General features: G+C 36.8%; 1 protein-coding gene across 1 annotated transcript in view; it reads right to left on the minus strand.

Moving 5' to 3' along the window:
- Nucleotides 1–22,650, minus strand: part of LOC136039584 (adhesive plaque matrix protein-like) — a 29,449-nt gene extending 6,799 nt beyond the window's left edge. The window contains exons 1-2 of the mRNA XM_065723440.1: nucleotides 22,410–22,650; nucleotides 15,790–16,779 (exon numbers count right to left, since the gene is read on the minus strand). Of these exons, the coding sequence (XP_065579512.1) occupies nucleotides 15,790–16,779; nucleotides 22,410–22,487 (1,068 nt within the window). The 5' untranslated portion in view covers nucleotides 22,488–22,650. The remainder of the gene's footprint in view (nucleotides 1–15,789; nucleotides 16,780–22,409) is intronic.
- Between the last annotated feature and the right edge of the window lie 321 nt (nucleotides 22,651–22,971).

Consider the following 22,971-nt stretch of genomic DNA (forward strand, 5'->3'; position numbering starts at 1 on the left):
TTTTTTTCTAGAAACGCCTCGCATGGAAGGTGTGGTCGTATAAACTTTGGACGGGGCTCATTTGACTGGAAATCAGGAATTCTAGTGCCCTTTGCAAGAGTCAAGAGTGATCGGATAGCAACTAGCCCCCCACTCCCCTTTTCCGTTAATGTATCCGATAAAAATATTGAGATAGCCATTTTGTTAAAAATAGTTCAAACATCAGATAACAAAAACTCTGGGGTCGAAACAACCCGTCAGAGCCCGGGGGAATGTAAGATTTTTATATAAGAGGTGATCGTATAAGCTTCAGAGGCGGCTCAATTGATGGAAAGTTGAGAGTTCTAGTTATATTTTTAAGAGTCAAAAGTAATCAGAAGGCATATATTCCTTCTCTCCCCCCACACACCTCTTTTCCCCAAATGCATCCAATCAAAATTTTGAGATAACAAGTTTGTTTGAAATAGTCCAAGGATCAGATCACAAAACTTCGGGTTCGACATAACCCCCTAAAAGCCCAGAAGAAGGGTTGTGACTTATACCCCGGGTGTATATAAAGTTTTTATCGAATAGGTAGACTTCGAACGGTGAACTGAGAAACTGAAAGTTCAGAAGTTTACAGATAACATTTGTTGTTGGGAAACATACAGACATTTTTCGCGGAGTATTGTCTGGGGGGATTTTCACTTGTGAGTAAATTTTTGGAAATTGTTTCCATTCAACGAGGATATATTTTTCGTGGGATATTTTACACGGGGGGGGGTATTTATGAGGGAGGCGACATATTTTTGGGGTGGGTTGTTTTCTGAGGGGTATTTCCTGGGGGTATTTTCGGCGATGGGCATTTTCCGTGGTGGGGTATTTTCCATAGCGGGTATTTTCTACGGAGGGGTATTTTCCGGGGGGGGGGAGGGTTAAACACCTAGAATTGTTTTAAGAAATGTTTTAGTTTGTCAAGACTCCCAAGATGTTTGAAATATTAAAAGTTAGTTTGTTTGAGTTAGTTTTTCCAATAATTCTTGCATACACCGTGACATAACAATTTTCGAAATAAAAGAAAAATGAATTGCCATCCTAAATCCTTAAATGTACGTTTGTCCCTTCCCCTTGTACCAACTATTTCTACGTGTGTAACGTGAACACATTTTAACAGCTGCAGTGACAAATAAAAATCGATATACGAGAGGCTATTCCCTAAACCAGTGGTTATCAAACTTATTTTGACACTGTACTCCTTTTTACCCGCAAGACAATTGAGGAGCCTTTTCTCAGTTACCGATACTAAGTAAACTATAGCTAAAACAAGGTTAAAGGATTGATTAATTTTTTTGTTGGCCTTACCAAAAGTTTGAGAACCGCTGCCCTAGACAGCAAGCGTCAAACCAGATAAAAAAACTTCCATTAGCAGTAAAAATTTTCTGCATATTTATTTGATTAATATGAAATTTCTCGTAAAAGTTTTTAATATATTTTTATTAATAAAGATTTCAGAGATAAGGAAGATCTTAAATAACGTAGATTTTATGATCTCCATTCAGACATATTTTTGTAAAAATATTTTCTTTTTTTGAGAAAATTATTGTAGATATAAACATTAAGACAGAATAATATCATGCTAAATTTGAAGAATTTGGAACGACATAAGCTCTCGATACAATTTTTGAAGAGCTCTTAAATTGAGGTTAGATTAAAAGCTGACCTCGAGATTTGGCTCTAACTAATCATGTACAGTGGGATCAGCGTTGCCACTGAAACTGAACACAGCAAAAAAATCATAACTGTCTATTAGAATGTATCATCAAAACGCCAATTGCCTGAAGCATAACAGTTTACCGAATAGGACCATATTTGTAAAGTAGTTCTAATAACTATGCATTTTTATTATATCGATGCATGTTTATACCGTGTTTTAAGTGACTATGCTTGCTATTGGGATTTACATATTTAGGTGAATTTATATATGCTACTAGTCTTTAGAACAAAGAGAAGCATTTTTCATTGCAAAAGATTTTAAACTGCCACATTGATACGAATTTTATTCACAGAACTACTTACAGTTTCTATTTTATGTGTACATTTACAGATTCTTAGACTTTAAAGACCAACAGAAAATTGTGTTTTTTTTTTTTTTTTTTTTTTAATGTACTTACCTACAGTGGATTTAAGGCTATTATATACCAAAGCACCAAAATGATGGAATTCACAAAAGTTTTGCCTTTTGCATCAATTAGAATCCTAATTCTTAGCATGTATTTCCATGTACTACAGAGTATTACAATCAACTCATCTGCGTCAGCCCAAAATTTTTATTTTCCTCTTTTGTGTTTTATTTTTCTATTATCACATACATTTACTGCCATGTAGCCTTGTGGGGGATATAAGATTTTATGTTTTTGAATGTTCTGTGCTTGAAAACTTCTATACTCCATCAAAAAAATATATTGCCTTACCTGGAAGCCATTTTCACCCCCTAAATTTCTTTATTTTACAGAGTGAAAGCAAAGGAATTTGTTTCTTACCAATAACTATCCACTAGCTCTACTACTGCTCAAAAGTGAATTGGAACAAAAATCCCATGTAAAAAAGATTTGCTAAACATTCAAGTGAAACCTTCGGAGAATTATTATTCCTGGATTTTATAATTTCCTTTTGGCCAAAAAATCTGTTTCGGCTTTTAAACAGAGGTATATTAAAATAACAAAATATCAGGGATATCAAGATAACAAAATATCATACAATTATGACTTTCTACAAAAAATATCTTAAATCTTTCTTGTCCTTTTGTATTTAAAGAACAAAATTGATTAATGAAGATCTAAATCAAGAATTCTTTAATCATAACCCAGACGTACTTTCTTTTTCACGGAAGAACACACGGAAGATTAAAAATGGACGCGAAATAGGGCATGACTTATGTTTATGTCTTTCCTACTTCTTCATGTATTTAATGACTTGAAAGTAATATACGATTTTTCAGCTTCTTCGTGAATGGAAAGGAAAATCTTATACTAACTTTTGAACCTAAGGGAAAAATAGGAAAATATGATTTTTTAAAGAGGCGAACCGCGACAATGTTAAGTGATCTTCGGTTCCAGTGGTCGCAGAGGGATGGGGAGGGGTGCATTTCGTAGCCCGAGCTCCAACTAAGAAACCTTCCAAATTTCATCCCCCTTCGACTTTTCCTTCATGGGGAAAATCTGGCCAAAAGTTTCGACCCACCAACCCCAGCCCCCCTTTAACGTTGTCCGATCGGGCTGAAATTCAAAAGTTAAGGTCCCCTAGGGCCTAGGAGCTTATCCGCGAAATTTCAGCTCGATACGATAACTCCTTCCCTGTTTTCCAGAAACCACGCATAGCCACTTAATGTTCATATTCTTTTTTTTTTTCGCCACGCCTACAGGTCACAGCCGACATCCCCATAAGAGCCCATGTTAATTTTTGAAATTCTTAAAAGTTATATTTATACACATGCAGGTATTTCGACTTCAAACATGCCCGGTTAGCTCAGTCGGTAGAGCGTGGGACTTTTAATCCTAAGGTTAAGGGTTCAAGTCCCTTATCGGGTAGTTTTTTTTCACAAAATATGAAAAAAACTTCGTTTTCTTAAAGAGTTAAGGAGGCTGCGTCCCAAAGTCGAACCTTAAAACGTACAGGAATTAGGAGAGGCAGTCCTAATTCCTGTACGAGGAGTACAGGAATTATTAAATTACATCCACCATGGAATGTAGAAAAACGTGGATTTGTAGGAGAGGCAGTTGGGGGGCTTCCGCCCCCCAAACTCCCCGCTTTTAAAGACTCTTTTGTACAGGTTTTTTGTTTTGTTAATTAAAAGAGGGCCTTTCTGAAGCCAAGAGCGGGGGGGGGGGTACAACAAAAAACCTGTACAAAAGAGTCTTTAAAAGCGGGGGGTTTGGGGGGCGGCAGCCCCCCAACTGCCTCTCCTAATTCCTGTACGTTTTAAGGTTCGACTTTGGGACGCAGCCTCTTTAACTCTTTAAGAAAACGAAGTTTTTTTCATATTATTTAATTATAAAAGCAAATGCTTAGGCTCAATGAGCTTTGATTATTAATTCTATTCAACCTCCATTTTCTTTCATTTTTTTGCCTTTGATAGAGGTTTACCAAGTATGACCCAGAATATATCTGGGACAAATCTATGCACATTCATGAGAGACGAAATGGCACATTTCACAAAGGGCTCAGTTAATGAGGTTCAGTAGAAAGAACTGTTTCTCTGCTATGACAGTGGAACTTGTAACGTCTATACTAATTAGGCTAGAGCAAGCTAAAACATCTATTTTGATGAAAATTAACATTATTTTCTTCAAGCAGCTCTTCACTTTATTAAGAAGTAAATGAACTTGCACCTCTTCAGTTTGAAACTACACTACGTTGATTCACCACTGTTAAAATATAACCAAGGAGCCCATAATGTAACAATCGTCGCTTATAAGTGTAAAGGGCATTAGCTGCTCAAGATTTTATCAGATGCATTTGAGGAAAAGAGGACTGGGGTGTATATGCTGGCTGATCACTTTTGATGACTCTTAGAAAGATAAATAGAAATTTCAATTTCTAATGAAATGATCCACCTCTGGTGTTTATACGACTACCCCTTACATAGAAACTTATTCGCCCCCAGGGTACAAACTACAACACTTCCCCGGGCTGTGTGGGCTTGTATTCACCCCTGAGTTTTTGCTATTTGATCTTTAAACTGTTTTGAAGAAAATGGCTATCTCACAATTTTAATCAGATGGGTTTGGCGAGAAAGGGGCCTTGGGGGGGACCAGTTGCCCTCCGGTCCCTTTTTACTCTTAAAAACTGAATTTGAAATTCCAGTTTAGAATTGAATAAGCCCCCTCAAAGATTATGCTACGATCCCTTCCATGAAAACCTTATATGCCTCCGGGGTACAATTTACAGCACTTACCCCCAGGTTCTGGTGGCCTGTGTTATCCCTGGAGTCTTTGCTGTGTGAACTTTGGTCTATTTTGAAAAAGACCAGGAATTAACTATATAAACAATCTAATCGGACGCAGTTGGGGAAAAGGAGGTTGGGGGGAGGGAGAGGCTAGTTGCCATTGGATTGCTTTTGACTCTTAAAAAGGGAATTAGGAATTGCAATTTCTAATCATTCAAGTCCCTCCGAGGTTTTTACGACTACTTTTCCTGTAAAACAGTATTCTCCTAGAGCATAAGTTACAATCATTCCCCCGGGCATCCTGGGGGGGGGGGATTGTGACCCCGAAGTTTTATTATCTGATCGTTGGACTATTCCAAACAAACTGACAATCTCAAAATTTTGATCGGATGGATTTGAGGAAAAGAGGGCCCGTGTTTGGGGGGAGAGGGGGTAGGATACCCTCGAATCCCTTTTGACTCATAAAAGGTAACTAGAACTTTCAACTTCTAATCATTTAAGTCTCCTCCGAGGTTTTTACGACTACTTCTCCTCTAAAAACAGTATAAGCTCCTAGGGCATAAGTTACAATCTTTCCACCGGGCTCGGGGCAGGGGGGGGGGTATGTTGACCCAGAAGTTTTGTTATCTGATCGTTGGACTATTTCAAACAAACTGACAATCTCAAAATTTTGATCGGATGTATTTGGGGAAAAGAGGGTCCATGTTTGTGGGGGTGGGGGGAGGATGCCCTCCGATCCCTTTTGACTCATAAAAAGGTAACTAGAACTTTCAATTTGTAATCAAATGAGCCACTTCTGAAGTTTATACTACCTCTCCTTGCATAAAAACCTTATATACCCCCGTGCATACTTAAAACACTTGTCTCTAGACTCTGGGGGTTTGTATTGACCCCAGAGTTTTTATTATCTGATGATGACATTATTTTAACAAAATAGCTATCTGATAATTTTTATAGGATGGGTTAGGAGGAAAAGGGCGTGGGGGTCTAGTTGTCCTTCTATCTCTTTTGACTCTTTAAAATGGAACAAGAATTTTCAACTTCCAGTCAAATAAGCCCCCTCTGAAGTTTATACGAGCATCCCTTGTATACAAACCTTATATACCTCAGGGCATAACTTACAAAACCTGCCCCGGGCCGTTGGGGGTTTCCCGAACCGGGAGTGATTGTTATGTGATATTTGAATTAATCTAGTTGCCCTCCAATCACTTTTGACTCTTAAAAAGAGCATTATAACTTCCAATTTCCAATCGATTAAGCCCCCTTTGAAGTTTATCCGACCATCCCTTCCATATGAAGTGCCTCAGGGAAAAAAATAAATCAATAAATAATAAAACATGGGAGCCGTATACCCCTTATCTAAAATACCAGCGTATTGTCTGTTTGTTTTTTGTCTTTGGTTCCACCAAATAGTTTCCAATAAATAAGTTTCCAATTGTTATAAAAATAATTATCATCATCATCAAAATTAAAAGTAAAAAAAGATGAGATTGAGTAGCATAAAAATTTTGCCCATTAGGTTCATAAATAAGAAAATAAGATCAGTCATTTCATCAAATTCCTAGATTTATTACCAAATCCTGGCGAATGATAAAACTAACAAATGGAATGGCTCTAAAACTAAAAAAAAATTTTCATGAATTAGTTTGGAGAACTGGCATAAAAAATAGATTCGTTTTACGTTGGTTAGGTTATAAATATTGCACTTGATTTTTGTTGTTGATCTATAACCTAAGATTTTAATGACTTAGCTTAAAAACTGTCTATTGTTTTGTCATTCATTGGAATTTGATTGAAAACCTAGACATTTGAGGATATATATATATATATATATATATATATATATATATATATATATATATATATATATATATATATATATATATATATATATATATATATATATATATATATATATATATATATATATATATATATATATGTACAAATTCAGTATTTATTTTAACAAACTTTAATTCCGTGCTACACCCACCCATATTAGTAGCCCACAAGCGAAAAATAAGATTGCATCGATGTCCTTATTCGAAGAGACCTGACATTTCAAATACCCGGCAATATTTCTTGGAGGTAAGCTATTCTCATCTGTGGTGTTTTACTGAAGCTCACCTTAGTTCACCTTTATGCATTCTTTATGGAAAAAAGGTCAGCTTTTGGTGAAATCTTTCATTTCTCTTTTGAGAAAATTGATAGATCACATGTTTACAAGTTGACCTGTCTTTAACAAAACAGCCACTTCTTTTTAAGTAATTCTTTTTCTTCAATTCCATCTCCTCTATTAATTTTCGTAATTTTTTTTTTATTTCATCTCTGTTCTTAGTTTATCGTTTCTTTTATAATCTGATTATGCTGATAAATTTGAGTATTCCAGATGAAAATGTTTACAAAATAAAGGATTTTGGATGTTTTAAGTGTTCAGGTTCGAGTTTGGCTTTAAAATTAATTTTAAGAAGACTAAGTTTTTCATACTAGAAATAAATGAAATTGAAGAGATGATGCTGGGTAAAAAGAATATCAATCAAGTGGAGCTTCACATACCTGGATAGTATTATTACTAAAGATGGGTAGTGTAGATGCTAAAAGTAGAATAGTGAAGGTCCAGGGTGTTGTTTCACGGTTGAACAAAGCTTGGAAGAATAGGAAGATAAATCTGGGAACCAAGATCAGAATGTTGAATTCACAATAATGACAGGGGTCTAGTGCTGTTCTGGTGGGTGCTTCTGAGGATGGAGGTGGTTTTGGTTGATGCCTTTTTTTATTTTAAAAGAAGCTCTTTACGGATGGTTTTGGGTACTCATTTGACTGACTATGGAATAAATATGTGATATATATGTGATTGACTGACTATGGAATAAATATGTGATATAATGGAAAAATATGGTTCTATTTCACTTTCTAGGACTTTTATGAGAAAAAGGCTGAGATATCCAGAGGTGCCATTTGGGGGGGGGGGGTCAGGGGTGGGCAAATGCCCACCCCGGATTTTCCAGGGGGCCCAAGCTTCCACCACAAAGGGCCCTTTGCCGGCCATAATGATCCATTATGTCCAACGTAATCCATTCTGTCCAATTGATTTGAAATTACTGCACGCTTATTAACCAAAGAGCGTAATTACTTGACGACCCTTGGGGTAATTACGCTATTTGCTATTAATTATTGTAAACTTTGAAAGTAGGTAAGATACATAATAAAATTCTCGAGTTCTGTCAAATGCCCATTTCCTAGATGATTACGCGACACGAAGTGAGTAGGGGGGGGGGGCAAGATGGAGTTTATGCCCACCCCAAGATTTGGTCCAAATGGCGCCTCTGGAGATGTCCCGGGCAGATTTAACGGATGAAGGATTACATATTACTAACTACACCAAGGGTCACGGTTTTTGGCCATCCATCTATAACCGAACGAAAATCAGGTCGTCCTCAAATAGGATGGTAAGTGGTAGCAAAATAGAATTCAAAGGAAATTGGAAGTTCTTGAGAGGGTGTAAAGAAGGAATCTTTGAATAGATTGGGCTGTAGGAAGAGCGTGGGCAGCTCTGATGGCCTCATGTGGTTTGGTGCTTCGGTGAATTGTTAGTAGCAGTAGTTGTTGTTGTTCTTTGGTTGTTTTTACTTTGTATTTTTTACTCTTTCTTGACATTATTCTCTTTTTGTTCTCCTTTGTCTTAAATTACGAAAATAAAGATATTAAAAACAGTAACATATTAATTATTATTTTTAAAATACATGATACTGTGCACATATATTTATTTATATATTTTTTTTGGACCTTAAATAGTTCAGGGAGGTCTGGCCGCGAATAAAAATCTTTTATTAGTCACTTGAACACATGCTTATTTACACTTACGTCGTTAATTGTTTTAAGAGTACACTTTCTCCAAAAAAAATACATGTTCCGCCCCAACGGTCAGGTTGTTTCCGTTATAAACTGCACGATATAATTAATTGTACTTCCTGTCTCAACTTTTCCAAATTTATAACTTCAAGTTTAACACGAATTATGAATACCTTGCTTTAATTGTGTTTCGGAGCAATACCAACACTTTTGCAGCTGCTTCGTCTTCTCGTGATCAGTGATCTGTAGCCCTGAAGAGGTTAATATTTGAAACCGAAATTTTTCAAGTTTATGGAGATTGTGAAATTGGGTAGAAAAGTTCCAGGAAAGTTCTTATAATCCCAGCAATCTTCCAGGAAAAAATAGTATTCTCTTCATGTTATACATGGTATGAAAACAAATCTATCTTAGGTAGAAAAGAAAGTTTTTTCCGAACAATTTTATGTCTTACTCCTGAAAACATTAAATTATTCCTCTGACAAAAGGGAGACAACGTTCCGTCTATCTTCTAGCTTTTTTGGAAATATTTCTAGAAAAGCTCGAATGCCAAATTCTGATTTTGAGTTGTATTCTAAAATTTCGATTTGATGTACTTTTGCGTATTAATCGAGTAATCAAACAGTTCGTGGTGACGAACTGTAGTAAGGAGCGACCCGGCTCAATAGTAACCAAAACTCTAAAAAATTGAATTTTGATATCAATAGCTACATCAAAAGAATGGCATTTTAATGCTGATTTTAAATATATAAGTTTCATCAAGTTTAGTCTTACCCATCAAAAGTTACGAGCCTGAGAAAATTTGCCTTATTTAAGAAAATAGGGAGAAACACCCCCTAAAAGTCGTGGGATCTTAACGAAAATGACACCATCAGATTCAGCGTATCAGAGAACCCTACTATAGAAGTTTCAAGCTCCTATCTACAAAAATGTGGAATTTTGTATTTTTTGCCAGAAGACAAATCACGGGTGCGTGTTTATTTTTTTTATTTTTTTTTTTCTTTTCCCCAGGGGTCATCGTATCGACCAAGTGGTCCTAGAATGTCGCAAGAGGCCTCATTCTAACGGAAATGAAAAGTTCTAGTGCCCTTTTTAAATGACCAAAAAAATTGGAGGGCATCTAGGCCCCCTCCCACGCTCATTTTTTCCCATAGTCAACGGATCAAAATTTTGAGATAGCCATTTTGTTCAGCATAGTCGAAAACCATAATAACTATGTCTTTGGGGATGACTTACTCCCCCACAATCCCTGAGGGAGGGGCTGCAAGTTACAAACTTTGACCAGTGTTTACATATAGTAATGGTTATTGGGAAGTGTACAGATGTTTTCAGGGGGATTTTATTTTGTTTGGGGGTGGGGCTGAGGAGAGGGGGCTATGTTTGAGGATCTTTCCTTGGAGGAATCTGTCATGGGGGAAGAAAAATTCAATGAAAAGGGCGCGGGATTCTCTAGCATTACTATAAGAAAACAATGAAAAATAAACATGAAAACGTTTTTTCAAATGAAAGGAAGAAGTAGCATTGAAACTTAAAACGAACAGAGATAATTACGCATATGAGGGGTTCTAAAAATACTTTAGCATAAAGAGCGAGGTATTTAGGAGGAGATAAATACCTTGCTCTTTATGCTAAAGTATTTTTAGTAATTTCAACTATTTATTCTACGGCCTTTCTGATTCAGGGGTCATTCTTAAAGAATTGGGACAAAACTTACGATTTAATGTAAAGAGCGAGGTATTAACGAGGGTACAAACCCCCTCGTATACATAATAAAAATATAAGGTTATGAAAGTTTGTTACGTAAGTTAATTTTTCAGTTACGTGTATTTTTTACTAATAAAAACGTTCATTAAAAATTAAAAGTTCTAGTTGCCTTTTAAGTAACCGAAAAATTGGAGGGCAACTAGGCCTCCTTCTCCACCCCTTATTTATCAAAATCGTCTGATCAAAACTAAGAGAAAGCCATTTAGCCAAAAAAAGAATTAATATACCAATTTCATTTTAATAATTTATGTGCGGAGAGCCAAAACCAAACATGCATTAATTAAAAAACGTTCAGAAATTAAATAAAAAAAAACTAATTTTTTTAGCTGAAAGTAAGGAGCGACATTAAAACTTAAAACGAACAGAAATTACTCCGTATATGAAATGGGTTGTCCCCTCCGCAATCCCTCGCTCTTTACGCTGAAGTTTGACTCTTTGCCACAATTCTACTTTTTAAAATAACCAAAAGCTTTAGCGTAAAGAGCGAGGGATTGCGGAGGGGACAACCCATTTCATATACGGAGTAATTTCTGTTCGTTTTAAGTTTTAATGTCGCTCCTTACTTTCAGCTAAAAAAATTAGTTTTTTTTTATTTAATACTATGAAAGGTACGAAAGATAACGTGATCTTTATTATGTGCAAAACTGCTTCTTTTACTTAGAAATGATTTCTAGAGTTGTCAGGACGCATCAATTTTTCTTTATATTATACTTTTTTTTTTAGAAAACGTAGAATTTTTCATCCAATGCAAATAGATAGATCTTAATCTTCTAAGAACATAGCTTAAACTGGCATTCTAGAAATGAAATTCCTTCTCTAACCTTTTTCTATTTTGAAATTTTAATTTTGTAAATTCAATTTCCTAGCTTCACAGCAAAACTTTTAGAATGAAGTAACTTTATATACTGATAGAATTTAAAATGTCTCTTTTTCGGGAAATAACACGGTACGTCCAGATTTCTGAACACAGAAGCTCCGGTTTTTTTCTAACATTTTTTATTTTGATTTCTATTAAGTTTTTTGAAGTTTATTGCCATGAAAAATAAACAAGAAGGCATGCTCTCTTCTACATTTGAAAGTGAATGCCACGCTAAAAAACACATTTCTAAAGTTTTCATTGTGTATTGATTTTGTTGACATCCTAGGGGAGACTTTTTATTTCTAAACAAGCCAGAATTCGTTTTCCGGCATGGATAGACAGATCTTGATCTTCAGCTAACTTGCTGTAATTTTGTTTTACCAAATTTCTTCTATGACTTTTTTATTTTGAAGTTTTGAATTTTGTAACTTCAATATATTTAGTCTAAGTAGAATCTTTTCAACAACCTAAGCAAATTTTGACATCTCCCGCAAATTTTTGGGAAATGACTCCGGATGTCCTGATTTCGAAAAAGAAGTTCCAATATTTTGATTTTTTAAAGTTTTGATTTTGAAATTTGTTATATTTTAGGCTTTTAGTGTCACGAATGGTAAGCAAAAAAATATGCACTTTTCTATATCCAAAAAGTAACCCTACGCTAAAAAAAAGAAACAAACAGTTTTTACATTGAACTGTTTCAAGAATCATTACAATAGACCGTGAACAGTGTTATTAAAAGTAAAAAAATAATACAAACACAATTTTGACGATTACTTCGTCAGAACTTATTTCAGAACTTCTCTAATTATACGTAGACCTTACAAATAATAACTTACATTAATTATAGCGCATCAGCAAATGCGACACGGGAACATATACATTTATTATCCAATAGACATAGTCACATTGTGATTTATTGGTCACTCCACAACTGTGATTTATTGGTCACAGTTGCTGCAACACTTAAAGGGGCCTCGCCACAAGAGGACTAGTTTTTGCTTAATTGTTTAATACTAAACTATTATCTTACATAACTTCGAAGACCACACTGCCTTTCCATGACGAAAATATAACAGTTCAAAATAGGGATGAAACCTTTCAATCGACAATGAAACAAATACAAATTTTTTTTAATGAATATGTCTGCTGATGATGGACACTGCATATATGTCCAAAATATTCAGTTAAACAAAAATTATATTTGTTTCAGTGTCGATTAAAAAATGTCATCCCTATTTTGACCTGTTATATTTTAGACCATTTTCAAATCTCTGCAATTTCCTTTTGTTATCATTTAAGATTTCTAATCACTTTTATTTTACTTCTTCGCAATTCTCATTTTCTGGCTGTTTTGATTATTCGACTTTTAATTTTGTTTGATGAAAACTTTATCTGACACTCTTATTACTTGTGATAAGTTTATTTGATAAATCATTGATAAATCATAAATCATGATAAATCAATATTAAGGATGTATGGTTCCAAGTCAGACGGTTTTGGACAAGTGTAAGGGAGGGAGAGTGAGAGAGAGAAAGAAAGGGAAAGAGACGGAGAGAAAGAGAGAGGGAGTGAGAGATAGACAGTTGCACAAATCCATGAGTTCGAAAAACCTGACGTTAGCAAGGTTGAAAAGAGACGTTCCAGTATTTCGATTTTTTTTTAAATTTTGATTTTGATGTATTTTAGACTTTTAACGTCATGAATAGTAAGCAAGAAAATATGCACTTCTCTATATCCAAAGAGGAGCCCTATGCTAACAAAAAAAAGTTTTTACATTGGATTGTTTCAAGAATCTTTAGTAACTACAGTAGATCGTGAACAATGTCTCGTTTTGTGTCATTTTATCGCAGTTGATATCTATCCAAACAATGATATTGCCTTCAGAATAGTTCTAAGTGTGCCTGCACAAACTGCATAGGAGAAAGATTCCTCTTTATCCTTCGTCGGGTAAAGAACTACTTAAGATCTTCAATCAGCCACAACAGATCGGCATCATTATCCATGCTCACTATTGAGGGAAGACTGACTCAAGAGATACTGTGTGATAAATCATAGACATCTTCTCAGAAAAAATCAAGGAGGAAGGCTTAATCAATGGGCTTTGAAGATAAACAGTCGTACTCACAAAATAAAGTATAATGCGTACATGTGTTTATATGTTGCTATCTACCAACATATTAAACCTATTTTCAAGTCCTTGTTGGTGTATTTAATTTTCCTAATACCCTCAAGTACAAATATTTGATTCTTAAATGATCATCATAAGAGATGTTGCTTTGGGATCTAATAAAAATCGTCATCATAAAGATATTTTCTTTGGAAAAATTGACCCTCCCTCCCATGGTACGAATATGAAGCGGAAAAACGATTGGGCCTAGAAGCGTCAAAGCATTAAATCGTGCCCTGACTCCTCCCACGCATTCACATCCTTCCCCTTATCTGCGTCCAAACCCTCGGTATATAAGCCCAGGGTCTAGTATGTGTCACACCTTTTTAGTTTTTGAAGACCAGTAAAACCATTTCTATACTTGAACCTCCTCCCCCTTAAACATAATAGTGGTGTAACCTGGAGTCTTATATGTGTTTTTCAATCTCAATTCGTCATTTCACTTAATACATTTCCCTTCTTTCAAGACACATTTCCATGAAGGTGGGGGGGGGACGTAATTAAAATTTACCGTCCACTTTTGCGAAAGTATCCAATATTTTTGTAAGTAGAAAACAATTAAAGCAGGCAATTGTCATCCAGTAGGCTACCACTTTTCTTTTCAACCTCAAAAGTTCATTTTTAACCACAGAAGTTTTTATCAAAAGAGGCGGTAGGGCTTTGCGAATAAGCCTTTTGTTAAGGTTTTGTTTCATCAGCATTTATGATGACTACTGCAAGATTTTGTCTTTAAAAATTACTTTAAATTATCCCACACGACAATGTCTATAGTTACCTATGGCGGGTTGGCGAGCTGAAATATTCTTGTGATCTTGGTTCCATAAAAACAAATTTCCCTTGTTATATCAAACAGCTCGTGGTAATAGACCGCCGAGCGACTCGGCTCAATAGTAGCTGAAACTCAAAAAACTGGATTTTGATATCAATAGATACATAAAAAAATTGATTTATTATGCTGATTCTAAACATAAAATTCATCAAGTTTAATGTTACCGATCAAACACCACGAGCCTGTGAGAATTTACCTGATTTTCGAAAAAGGAGGAACATCCCCAAAAATTCGCGGAACCTTAATGAAAATCAGAACAGCAGATTCACCGTATCAGAAAGCCCAACTATAGCAGTTTCATGTTCCCATGTGCAAAAATGTGGAATTTTGAATTTTTCGCCAGAAACACGATCTAGGATGCGATTTATTTGATTTTTTTTCCAGGAGTGATTGTGTCGAACCAACGGTGGTAGAATGTTGGAAGAGGGCTCATCCAATAATATTTCCAATAACAAGTATTTCTAGTGACCTTTTTAATTGAATAAAAAGATTGGGGCGCAACTACTCCCCTTACACGCCCATTTTCCCCAAAATTGTCACACCAAAATTTTGAACTAGCCATTTTGCTCAACATTGTTGAAAGGCCTAATAATTGTACCTTTCGGGATATTATAATTTCACAGCCTCTGAAGAATGCTTTACAAGTTATGAAATTCTTGAGGTACGAAGAGAAGTTATAAAGGGAATTTTCTGTGGGAGTAATATTATTTTTGAGGGGGGGGGGATTTTCGGGAAAAATTTCATGGAGTAAGGGGTTTCTGGCATTTTTTGAAAAACATCGGAATTTAAAATCGTTCTCAAATGCGAATGTGCTAAGAAAATAATTTTAAGTGGAATCGTCCGCAAGAACTTTTTTCGGGGAGAATTTTGAACGAGAATTGAATAGCTCAGGGAAGTTTTTCTGGTGGGGATTGTGGTATTGCACGTGGGGGAAATGTCCATCGAGGTATTTTTCCTGGGCGGGGGGATTTTCCATGGAGAGGGAGCTGGCATTTTTTTAAAAACAATCGAAATCAAATAAAAGACAAGATGTTTCAATTGAAAGCAAGGAGAATTATTAAAACCGAAAAAAAAACCAGACATTATATCGTATATGAAGTGGGCTGTTCCCTCTTCAATATCTTACTCTTTAAGTTTGACTTTTTTGCCCAATTCTTTAAGATCGACTTCTCAACTCAAGGTCCGTTTAATAAGAACAATGTGAAGCTCCTTTAAAAGTACTAAAAAACATTAGCACAAAGAGCCAAGTGGAGAGGAGGGGGAGACCCTCCTCAGGTACGCAGTAATCTCTGCTTGTTTTAAGTTGAAAAACGAAATTCATCTAAAAAAATGTGTTTTTTTACTTAGTCTCACATAAGAATTAGAATAGGTCCTAAACTTGTTTTCATGCCCCTGTTTCATGCCTACTTAAGACTTACCTGGCATCTCGTTTCTGGATCAGCAAAACGGACTCTGTCACCATAGCTCTTGTCGTAAGGACAAACATAGTTGGTCTTTGGTATAGCTGTATAGTCAGGATAGTCATCGCCAGCTTTCCCTGGGATACTATTAGTCTTATACTGTGCTTTATAGCCATGTTGCTGATGAATATGATGATAATCTTCTTTTTGGTGTTCAGCTGGACTTAAAGCTGCACTGGGTTTGAGTAAAACAGGCTCTTTGAATGCTGGTGTATATTTCAGTTGATCATATGGAGTTTGATAAGGATCTATGTATGAATCAAATGGCTTTTCAGTGTAAGTTGGCTTGTAATCCGGCTTGTAGGGTTTTGGTTCTTCGTAAACTACTTTATAAGGTTGTTCCTGGTAAACTGGTTGATCTTCATAGCTATCTTCATATGGCTTATCATTATATGATGGCTGGTAAGATTTTTCGTCCTCAGGTCTATACGGTTTACTATCGTAAGATGGCTCATATGATTTTACCTCGTCAGGTCGATATGGCTCGTTTTCGTACGTTGGCCTATATTGTTCTAGAGAGTCTATTTCCTTGTAACCATCATATGGCCTTTTTGGCTGGTAAGGCCTTTCATTGTATTCTGACTTGTATTCTTCTTGTGAATTAATTTGATTATATTCGTTATATGGTCTATTTTTCACATACTGACCATCATACAAGTCTTCCTTGTATGGTTTTTCCTCATAAGAATCTTCATATAGATTAGGTTTATAATTTGGTTTGTAAGAATTTTGTTCCTCATAATCATTGCCAAAAATTTCTTTGACAAGCTGAGTGAAGTCATCTCCTTCACTAGCTCCTCCCTCATTAATCTGCTCTTTGTTTTTGTCAACAAACCATGCAGACTCGTCATCAGTGCCAATATTTGGATCGTCATCAAAAACCGGTGCTGGAGGGGGTGGTATCTTCGTCTGGACATCCTCGCGATATATTTGTCTTCGATCAGCTTCCTAAAATAATTTTACCATTAGAAAGAGATTGTCAAGATGTAACAAGGAAAAGTGTTTTTTGAAGTCAAAGATTAGACCAAAGAATCCGACATTGTTAATGGGAAAAGATGAGTCTAACAATGGAAAAAGTTACATCCTTCATTGATATTACTTCGTAGATACACTTGATTGAGTGTGTACCCTCCGGTTTGCAGTGATAGCTAGCAACCTAGTGAGAGACGATCTCGCCCCATAGTAAAAATAAAGTAGCCAATTACTCCTAAAACTAGAGTCAGATAAAAAAAGAAGTGCACTATTAGAATCGTCTTGTCCAGTACTCCTATATAGGAAACTAACTATCTCTTGGCTTGAATAATAAAAAAAATTCATAAGCTTGAAAAACAAGAAAAGTGGCTCCAAGCACCATATTCTGCATCGTCACCATCTTTTTTGCGTTTTTTTTTCAGTGCAGCTGGCGGGGCACTGGAAAATCATAGAGGTGTTTAATGGCTCACCTAACGGGAAATTGACATATTTAAAAATATTTCATAATTAAAAAAATAATTTTAAAAACGAAATCATTTACTTATGGAAAACTTCATTTTTCTATGGCTCTGTATTAGTAAATGTTATTGACATCTTCCTGCATACAAAAATCAAAATAGGATATAGTCATGCAAAGTGTAGTAATTTTTGGAGGGTTTTAACAAAAATCTGATTTGTCAACTGAAACTAAAATAATCCCTGAAAATTTTAAATAAAATAATTTTATTTAACTGCAAACTGCAAAATGTTTATTGTGTCTAAACTATAATTTTAATTTTTGATTCAACCAGAAAAATACCTAAAAGTCTAAAAATTATTTTTGTTTTTTTTTAGGTTCTAACTACTTGATGCGTGGTACCTAAAAGATGGATATAGATCTTCATAAATGGGACTATGTCTAGTCTAGTTAATAGTAAAACGGGGATAATAGAGATGGCTTAAACCTAGTAAGAACAAACCATGGCACATATTAGACTTAGTTAGCTGCCTGATCCTCTGATATTTGTTGTCTCTTACTATTCCAAATAAGAAAAAGCCATAGGCTTTTTCTCGTATGCGATTTTTATATTAATTAGGGTTGCAGCGATATTACTTGTCAAGATGGTGGGTATTTGTCAAGATAGTGGGCATCAATGGGCCTCACCTACTTGAACTGTGCCGATCTCACGACCTTTGTATCGCAGACACCAACTTCCAACGCAAAACTAATCATCAGTACTCGTGGTATAGTAACAAAGGTCGTACAAAGAAGATGATTGACTACGTCATTATTTCCAAACGCTGGAGATGATTGGTGAAGAACTGTAGAACTTACAAATCAGCAGAGCTCGGAAACGTACACTACAGGCTTGTGTGTGGCGATCTCCGGCTTAGCCTCCATGTACAACGATCGGAAGTCGCTGTAGATATTGGGAAACTAAAGCAACCAGATACTTGCCAGAAGTACAGTATTGAGATATCGAATTGCTTCGAACCCCTTGGCTCACTTAATAGCATCGAAGATCTCTGGAAGCATTTCAAATCGCAGACCAGCAAAGCAGCACAACTAGTGCTTGGTAAGAGGAGTTACCCAAAGAAATCGTGGCTAACTAATGGAACACTGCAAGTCATAGAGCAAAAACAGAAGGCAAGATTTCTTGGGAACATGATCACATATCGAAGACTCAATGGAGTGCGTAACAGACTCATTCACCAGTATAGAGCCCAATTTGTTGCAAGGAAAGCCGATGAAATAGCTGCAACTAGCTGCAAAAAAGAAAGACATGGGCAGCATATTCAAGCATCTCCGAGACCTCACGGAAAATAAAACTCCCACCTTGGGTCCCGTCCTGTCCAGGGATGAGGCACTTCTTTCTGATGAAGGTTCTTGTCTTGAGCGGCGGAAGGACCAATTCTGTTCGCTCCTCAACAATACTAGCCCGTCTGTGCCTCCTTATGATAGTCCCAGCCAACCTTGCAGTCAAGGACTTGAAACAGATGCACCTTCAGAGGAGCCTTTCAGCCCCTAAGAAATCGGATATGCAGTAAAAAGGCTAAAAAAAATAAAACTGCTGGTATCTGCGGCTTAAGCTCAGAGCTGCTAAAATATAGAGGTCCTGCAATGCTCCTGTTTCTCCACACCCTGCTCTCTACAATCTGGAAAACGGAGATAATTCCTGAGGATCGGCGGAAGGGTGTCATCATCATTTTAAGGAAGAGGAAAGGCTCAAGAAGCGACTGCTCCAACTACCGAGGAATAACCCTACTGTTATTCCCTGGCAAACTGTTTTGAATGGTCCTGTTGGATCAATGTCGGAATATCATTTAAAAAACCCGGTGAACGGAGCAAGCTGGTTTTATGTCGGACCGTTCAACCATCGAGCAGATTTTCACGATTCGAAAAATAGTAGAAAAGACCGCACAGTTCTGACAGAAAGCATTTATTGCCTTCGTCAACTTCCGTGCCGCATTTGACTCAGTCGATCGAAAAGTTTTTTGGCGGATTCTAGAGTTGACTACCTAACCGAAAAATATTGCAGACTTTTCAAGCGCTGCACCATGGGACGGACAGCTGTGTACAAGCAAATGGTCAGCACAGCCCGTTCTTTCAAATCACGACATGGGTGCGCCAAGGATGTGCAGTGGCTCCAGAGCTCTGCAATGTCACTGTGGATTACATTATGACAAAAACCACTTCATGTCTCAGCTTTGGGCTCAAATTCAGAGGTAGTGCCATCATAGATGTTGATTTTGCCGATGACTTGGCCATTCTGGTGGACTCCATGGAGCAGCTGCTGGAAGCACTCCGAATTCTAAGAGAAGAGGCTGCCAAAGTAGGACTGCATATAAACTGGCACAAAACTAAAATTATGGCCATAGACCCGTCTTCTCCTACTCTTAACTGTCCAGTTAGCCTGGACAGCACCACTGGCATCGAGGTTGTTCAAGACTTCACTTACCTGGGGTCCATAGTTTCTTCAAATGGCTCACTTCTCCCCGAGCTGCAAGCGAGATTATCCAAAGCGTCTTGTGTTATGGATTGACTGAATCGCCACCTCTGACAAAAACCGAACATCAGTCGTACAACGAAACTGCGGATTTTCAACGCTCTAGTCGGCTCTGTGATGCTTTACGGAGCTGAGACATAGCAAGCATCAGCTGCAACCTTCAAGAAAATCGACATGTTTCATGCAAAGAACCCGAGGAGGATCAAGGGCCTACGATGGTCCGACTTCGTCAGCAATGAGAAGGTTCTACAGCTCACAAAGCAGTCTTGGTTTTCGACTCAAGCAGCCGAGCGAACCTTACATTGGTTCGGACACCTGCTTCAAATACCACCACATCTACCCGCAAAGACGGTCTACGACTTCGACCCTATCAAAGTCGGATGGAAGTGACCTCGCGGCCGACCAAAGAAACGACAACCTGTCCGAGTTCTTGTCGATGGCAAACATCAAACAGGGCGAAGAGCAAATACTCGCCATGGACTGAAGTGGATGGAGGAGGCAGACATCACTTTCTAAGCTGAGCAGCGCCCGGCAGGAGACTTAAGTCAAAGTAAATCAAAAGTGAGTATCTTGTATACGGGTTGCTGCAGTAGCTAGCAACCTAGTAAGATCACGCCCCATACTAAGATATACAAATAACCTATAACTCCTAAAAAATACTGTCAGATAGAAACGCAAAGTGCACTATTAGAATCACCTTGTCCGATACTTCAGTATAGAAAAGTTACAGTCTCCTGGATAGAACAACAAAGAAAATTTATTGGCTTGAACTACAGCATTCTGCATCGAACGCATTTTTTTCCTTTTTTCCCCTCCTCAGCTAGCAGGTCACTAGAAAATCATAGAGAGATGTTTAATGGCTTATTTAAAGGAAATTGCTGCATCTAGTGCCTTTTGCAATTAAAAAGAAAATAATTTTTAAAAAGAGAAAAAAATATCAGGATTATGAAACAAATTAATAAGGAGCAGTGGCACAAATTAGGGGTGGGGTATTTTACCTCCCCGCGTTAGGTTTTGGAAAATAGCTTTGTTTTTGGTATTTTCCTTGAAAAATGCCAATTTTGTGCATTTTCCTTGAAAAAATCAAAAAACAATTGTTCCCAATAGACCATGAAAATTATACCTCCTGCATTATGTCATGAATTGGTGCCAATGATAAAGAGTGCCATTTTGAGTATTCAAACAGACACACACGTAAGGAAAACTGTTGGGCCAGTTCCCACCTCCTCCCCAATAGAAATTTCATGGTTTTTACGAGTAATCTCACAGATTATTCCTATAGTTCACTTTTGTTTCTTCGGTTTTCAAAAGCCTAAACTCAAAATTTTTGCGTAATGTTCTGTATCAGAAAGACAGATTAGATTTAACTTTGAAGATATGATTTATAAATTTGCCGATATCAGTGCTGCCTTAATAGTCGTGTGTCGTGACGTACAGCATAGAGCGATATGCCTATCATGGATTCTCAGGGCACTGTCTAGTTTTTTTTCTCGGGGGTGGGGGTTACAGAAGGATTTTTTCGGGAGGAATTTACAAAAAATTCAAAAAACACATAAAAAATTTGCTTATATTCATTTTTGTTACGTTTTTTACGAGTCAGACAAACATTTCGGGGTGGGGTAGGGTTCAAACCTCCTAGCCCCCTTAGATACGACCTTGCATGGATTTATTTTTTGGCTTGGAAGGAGTGGCTATAAGAATTTTGGAAAGGACTTCTTTAAGGACTTCTTCTTTTCACAACTTTAAAAACTTTAAAACTAACTTTTAAAAGTTAAGGATGATTCTATGCCAACCAACCACCTCCCCAGCCTTCTTCTTCCCCCAGGAACCTATGTGGCCTCCATGGCATTGGACCATGTTCACCTCCAACACTTGCACACTTCTACAGACACTCATGCAGTAATATGTTTTAGAGGCCTCACTTATCGAGGGGAGAGTTAATTAAAATCCTCAAAAAAGTAAATAGTACAAACTACATGAAAAAACTGGGTACTAGCGACAGTTACTCCTTCTCAGAAGGGAACACTATACAATTCTGGAAATAGCTTTAAAAAACTATGAAATATTTATATCAATTCTAAAAACCCCTCTCTTTACTTTACAAACACCTTCTAATGTACAAACAACGCTATATCCAGCGGGGGTTAGGGGGTTTGACTCCCCCCTCCCTCTACATTTTTTCAGACTTGTAAAAATGTAGCAAAAATGAATATAAACGAATTTTGATGCATTTTTCAAAGTTTCTTGTACCTTCCCTACCCCCCCCCCCCCATCCCGCGAAAAATCCTGGATACGGCCCTTTATGCAAATATATATCCAGAATCTTCCAAAATAAAATATCCAAAAATCCAACATATCGCTTTTTTGCCCTTGAATCTACTTGAAGGAAAGTGTGACTTAGAAAAAATGAAAGGAAATTGAGCTATATATTTGCATATTAAGGGGGGGGGGTATAGTAAAGTCAAGCACCTTAGGAATGATATAAGTAAGTATTTCGATTTTTTAAATTTATTTTCAGAATTTTATACCGTCCTTTCTGAGGAGATGTTTTATACTACGGGGCAACACAAAGTCCCCTAGTTACCCGAGCCAGAATACATTCTTAGGTCCTATTCTTACCGGTTTCTTTTTCCGAGAGAAGCCTTCACATAAAGCCAAACAAGCCAGTATCACAAGAACTGTTTTAATTTCGGGCATTTTTGTAGAACTGACACCGCCACACTGATCAATGCAAAAGCATTCCTGTGATTATCAAAATTTGTCTACATCAAGGACATGATCAGTTTGAACTGGCGGAAGATTTAAAATTTATTTCCGCACAAATTCGCATAATTTTAATGTAGTGATGCTTTCTCTAGTTAAGTAACAGGTTTCACTTTTTTTAATGAAGGTTTAAGATTAAGCCTTTAGGGAGAAATAAGTGAGATCTCAACAGATGTTTGAGTATTAGCTTGACATGCTGTCAATTATACCAAGAGTTGAGGCGTAATATGTTACTTCTGTCGGGTATATATCTAGATGGACTTATAGGCCCAGATGACCATGTAGGATCAAGAGCGTAAGCAAGGGGGGGGTGTCAGGGTTCGTCCAAAGCACGTCAATTGGACAAGAGAAATTTCCCCCTAAATTTTCGTACTTTGACACCCCTGGCTGCCATCCCCTTCCAGATACTAAATCTTAC

This window comes from Artemia franciscana, chromosome 19 (genome assembly GCF_032884065.1).
Source record: "Artemia franciscana chromosome 19, ASM3288406v1, whole genome shotgun sequence".
Taxonomy (NCBI): Eukaryota; Metazoa; Arthropoda; class Branchiopoda; order Anostraca; family Artemiidae; genus Artemia; species Artemia franciscana.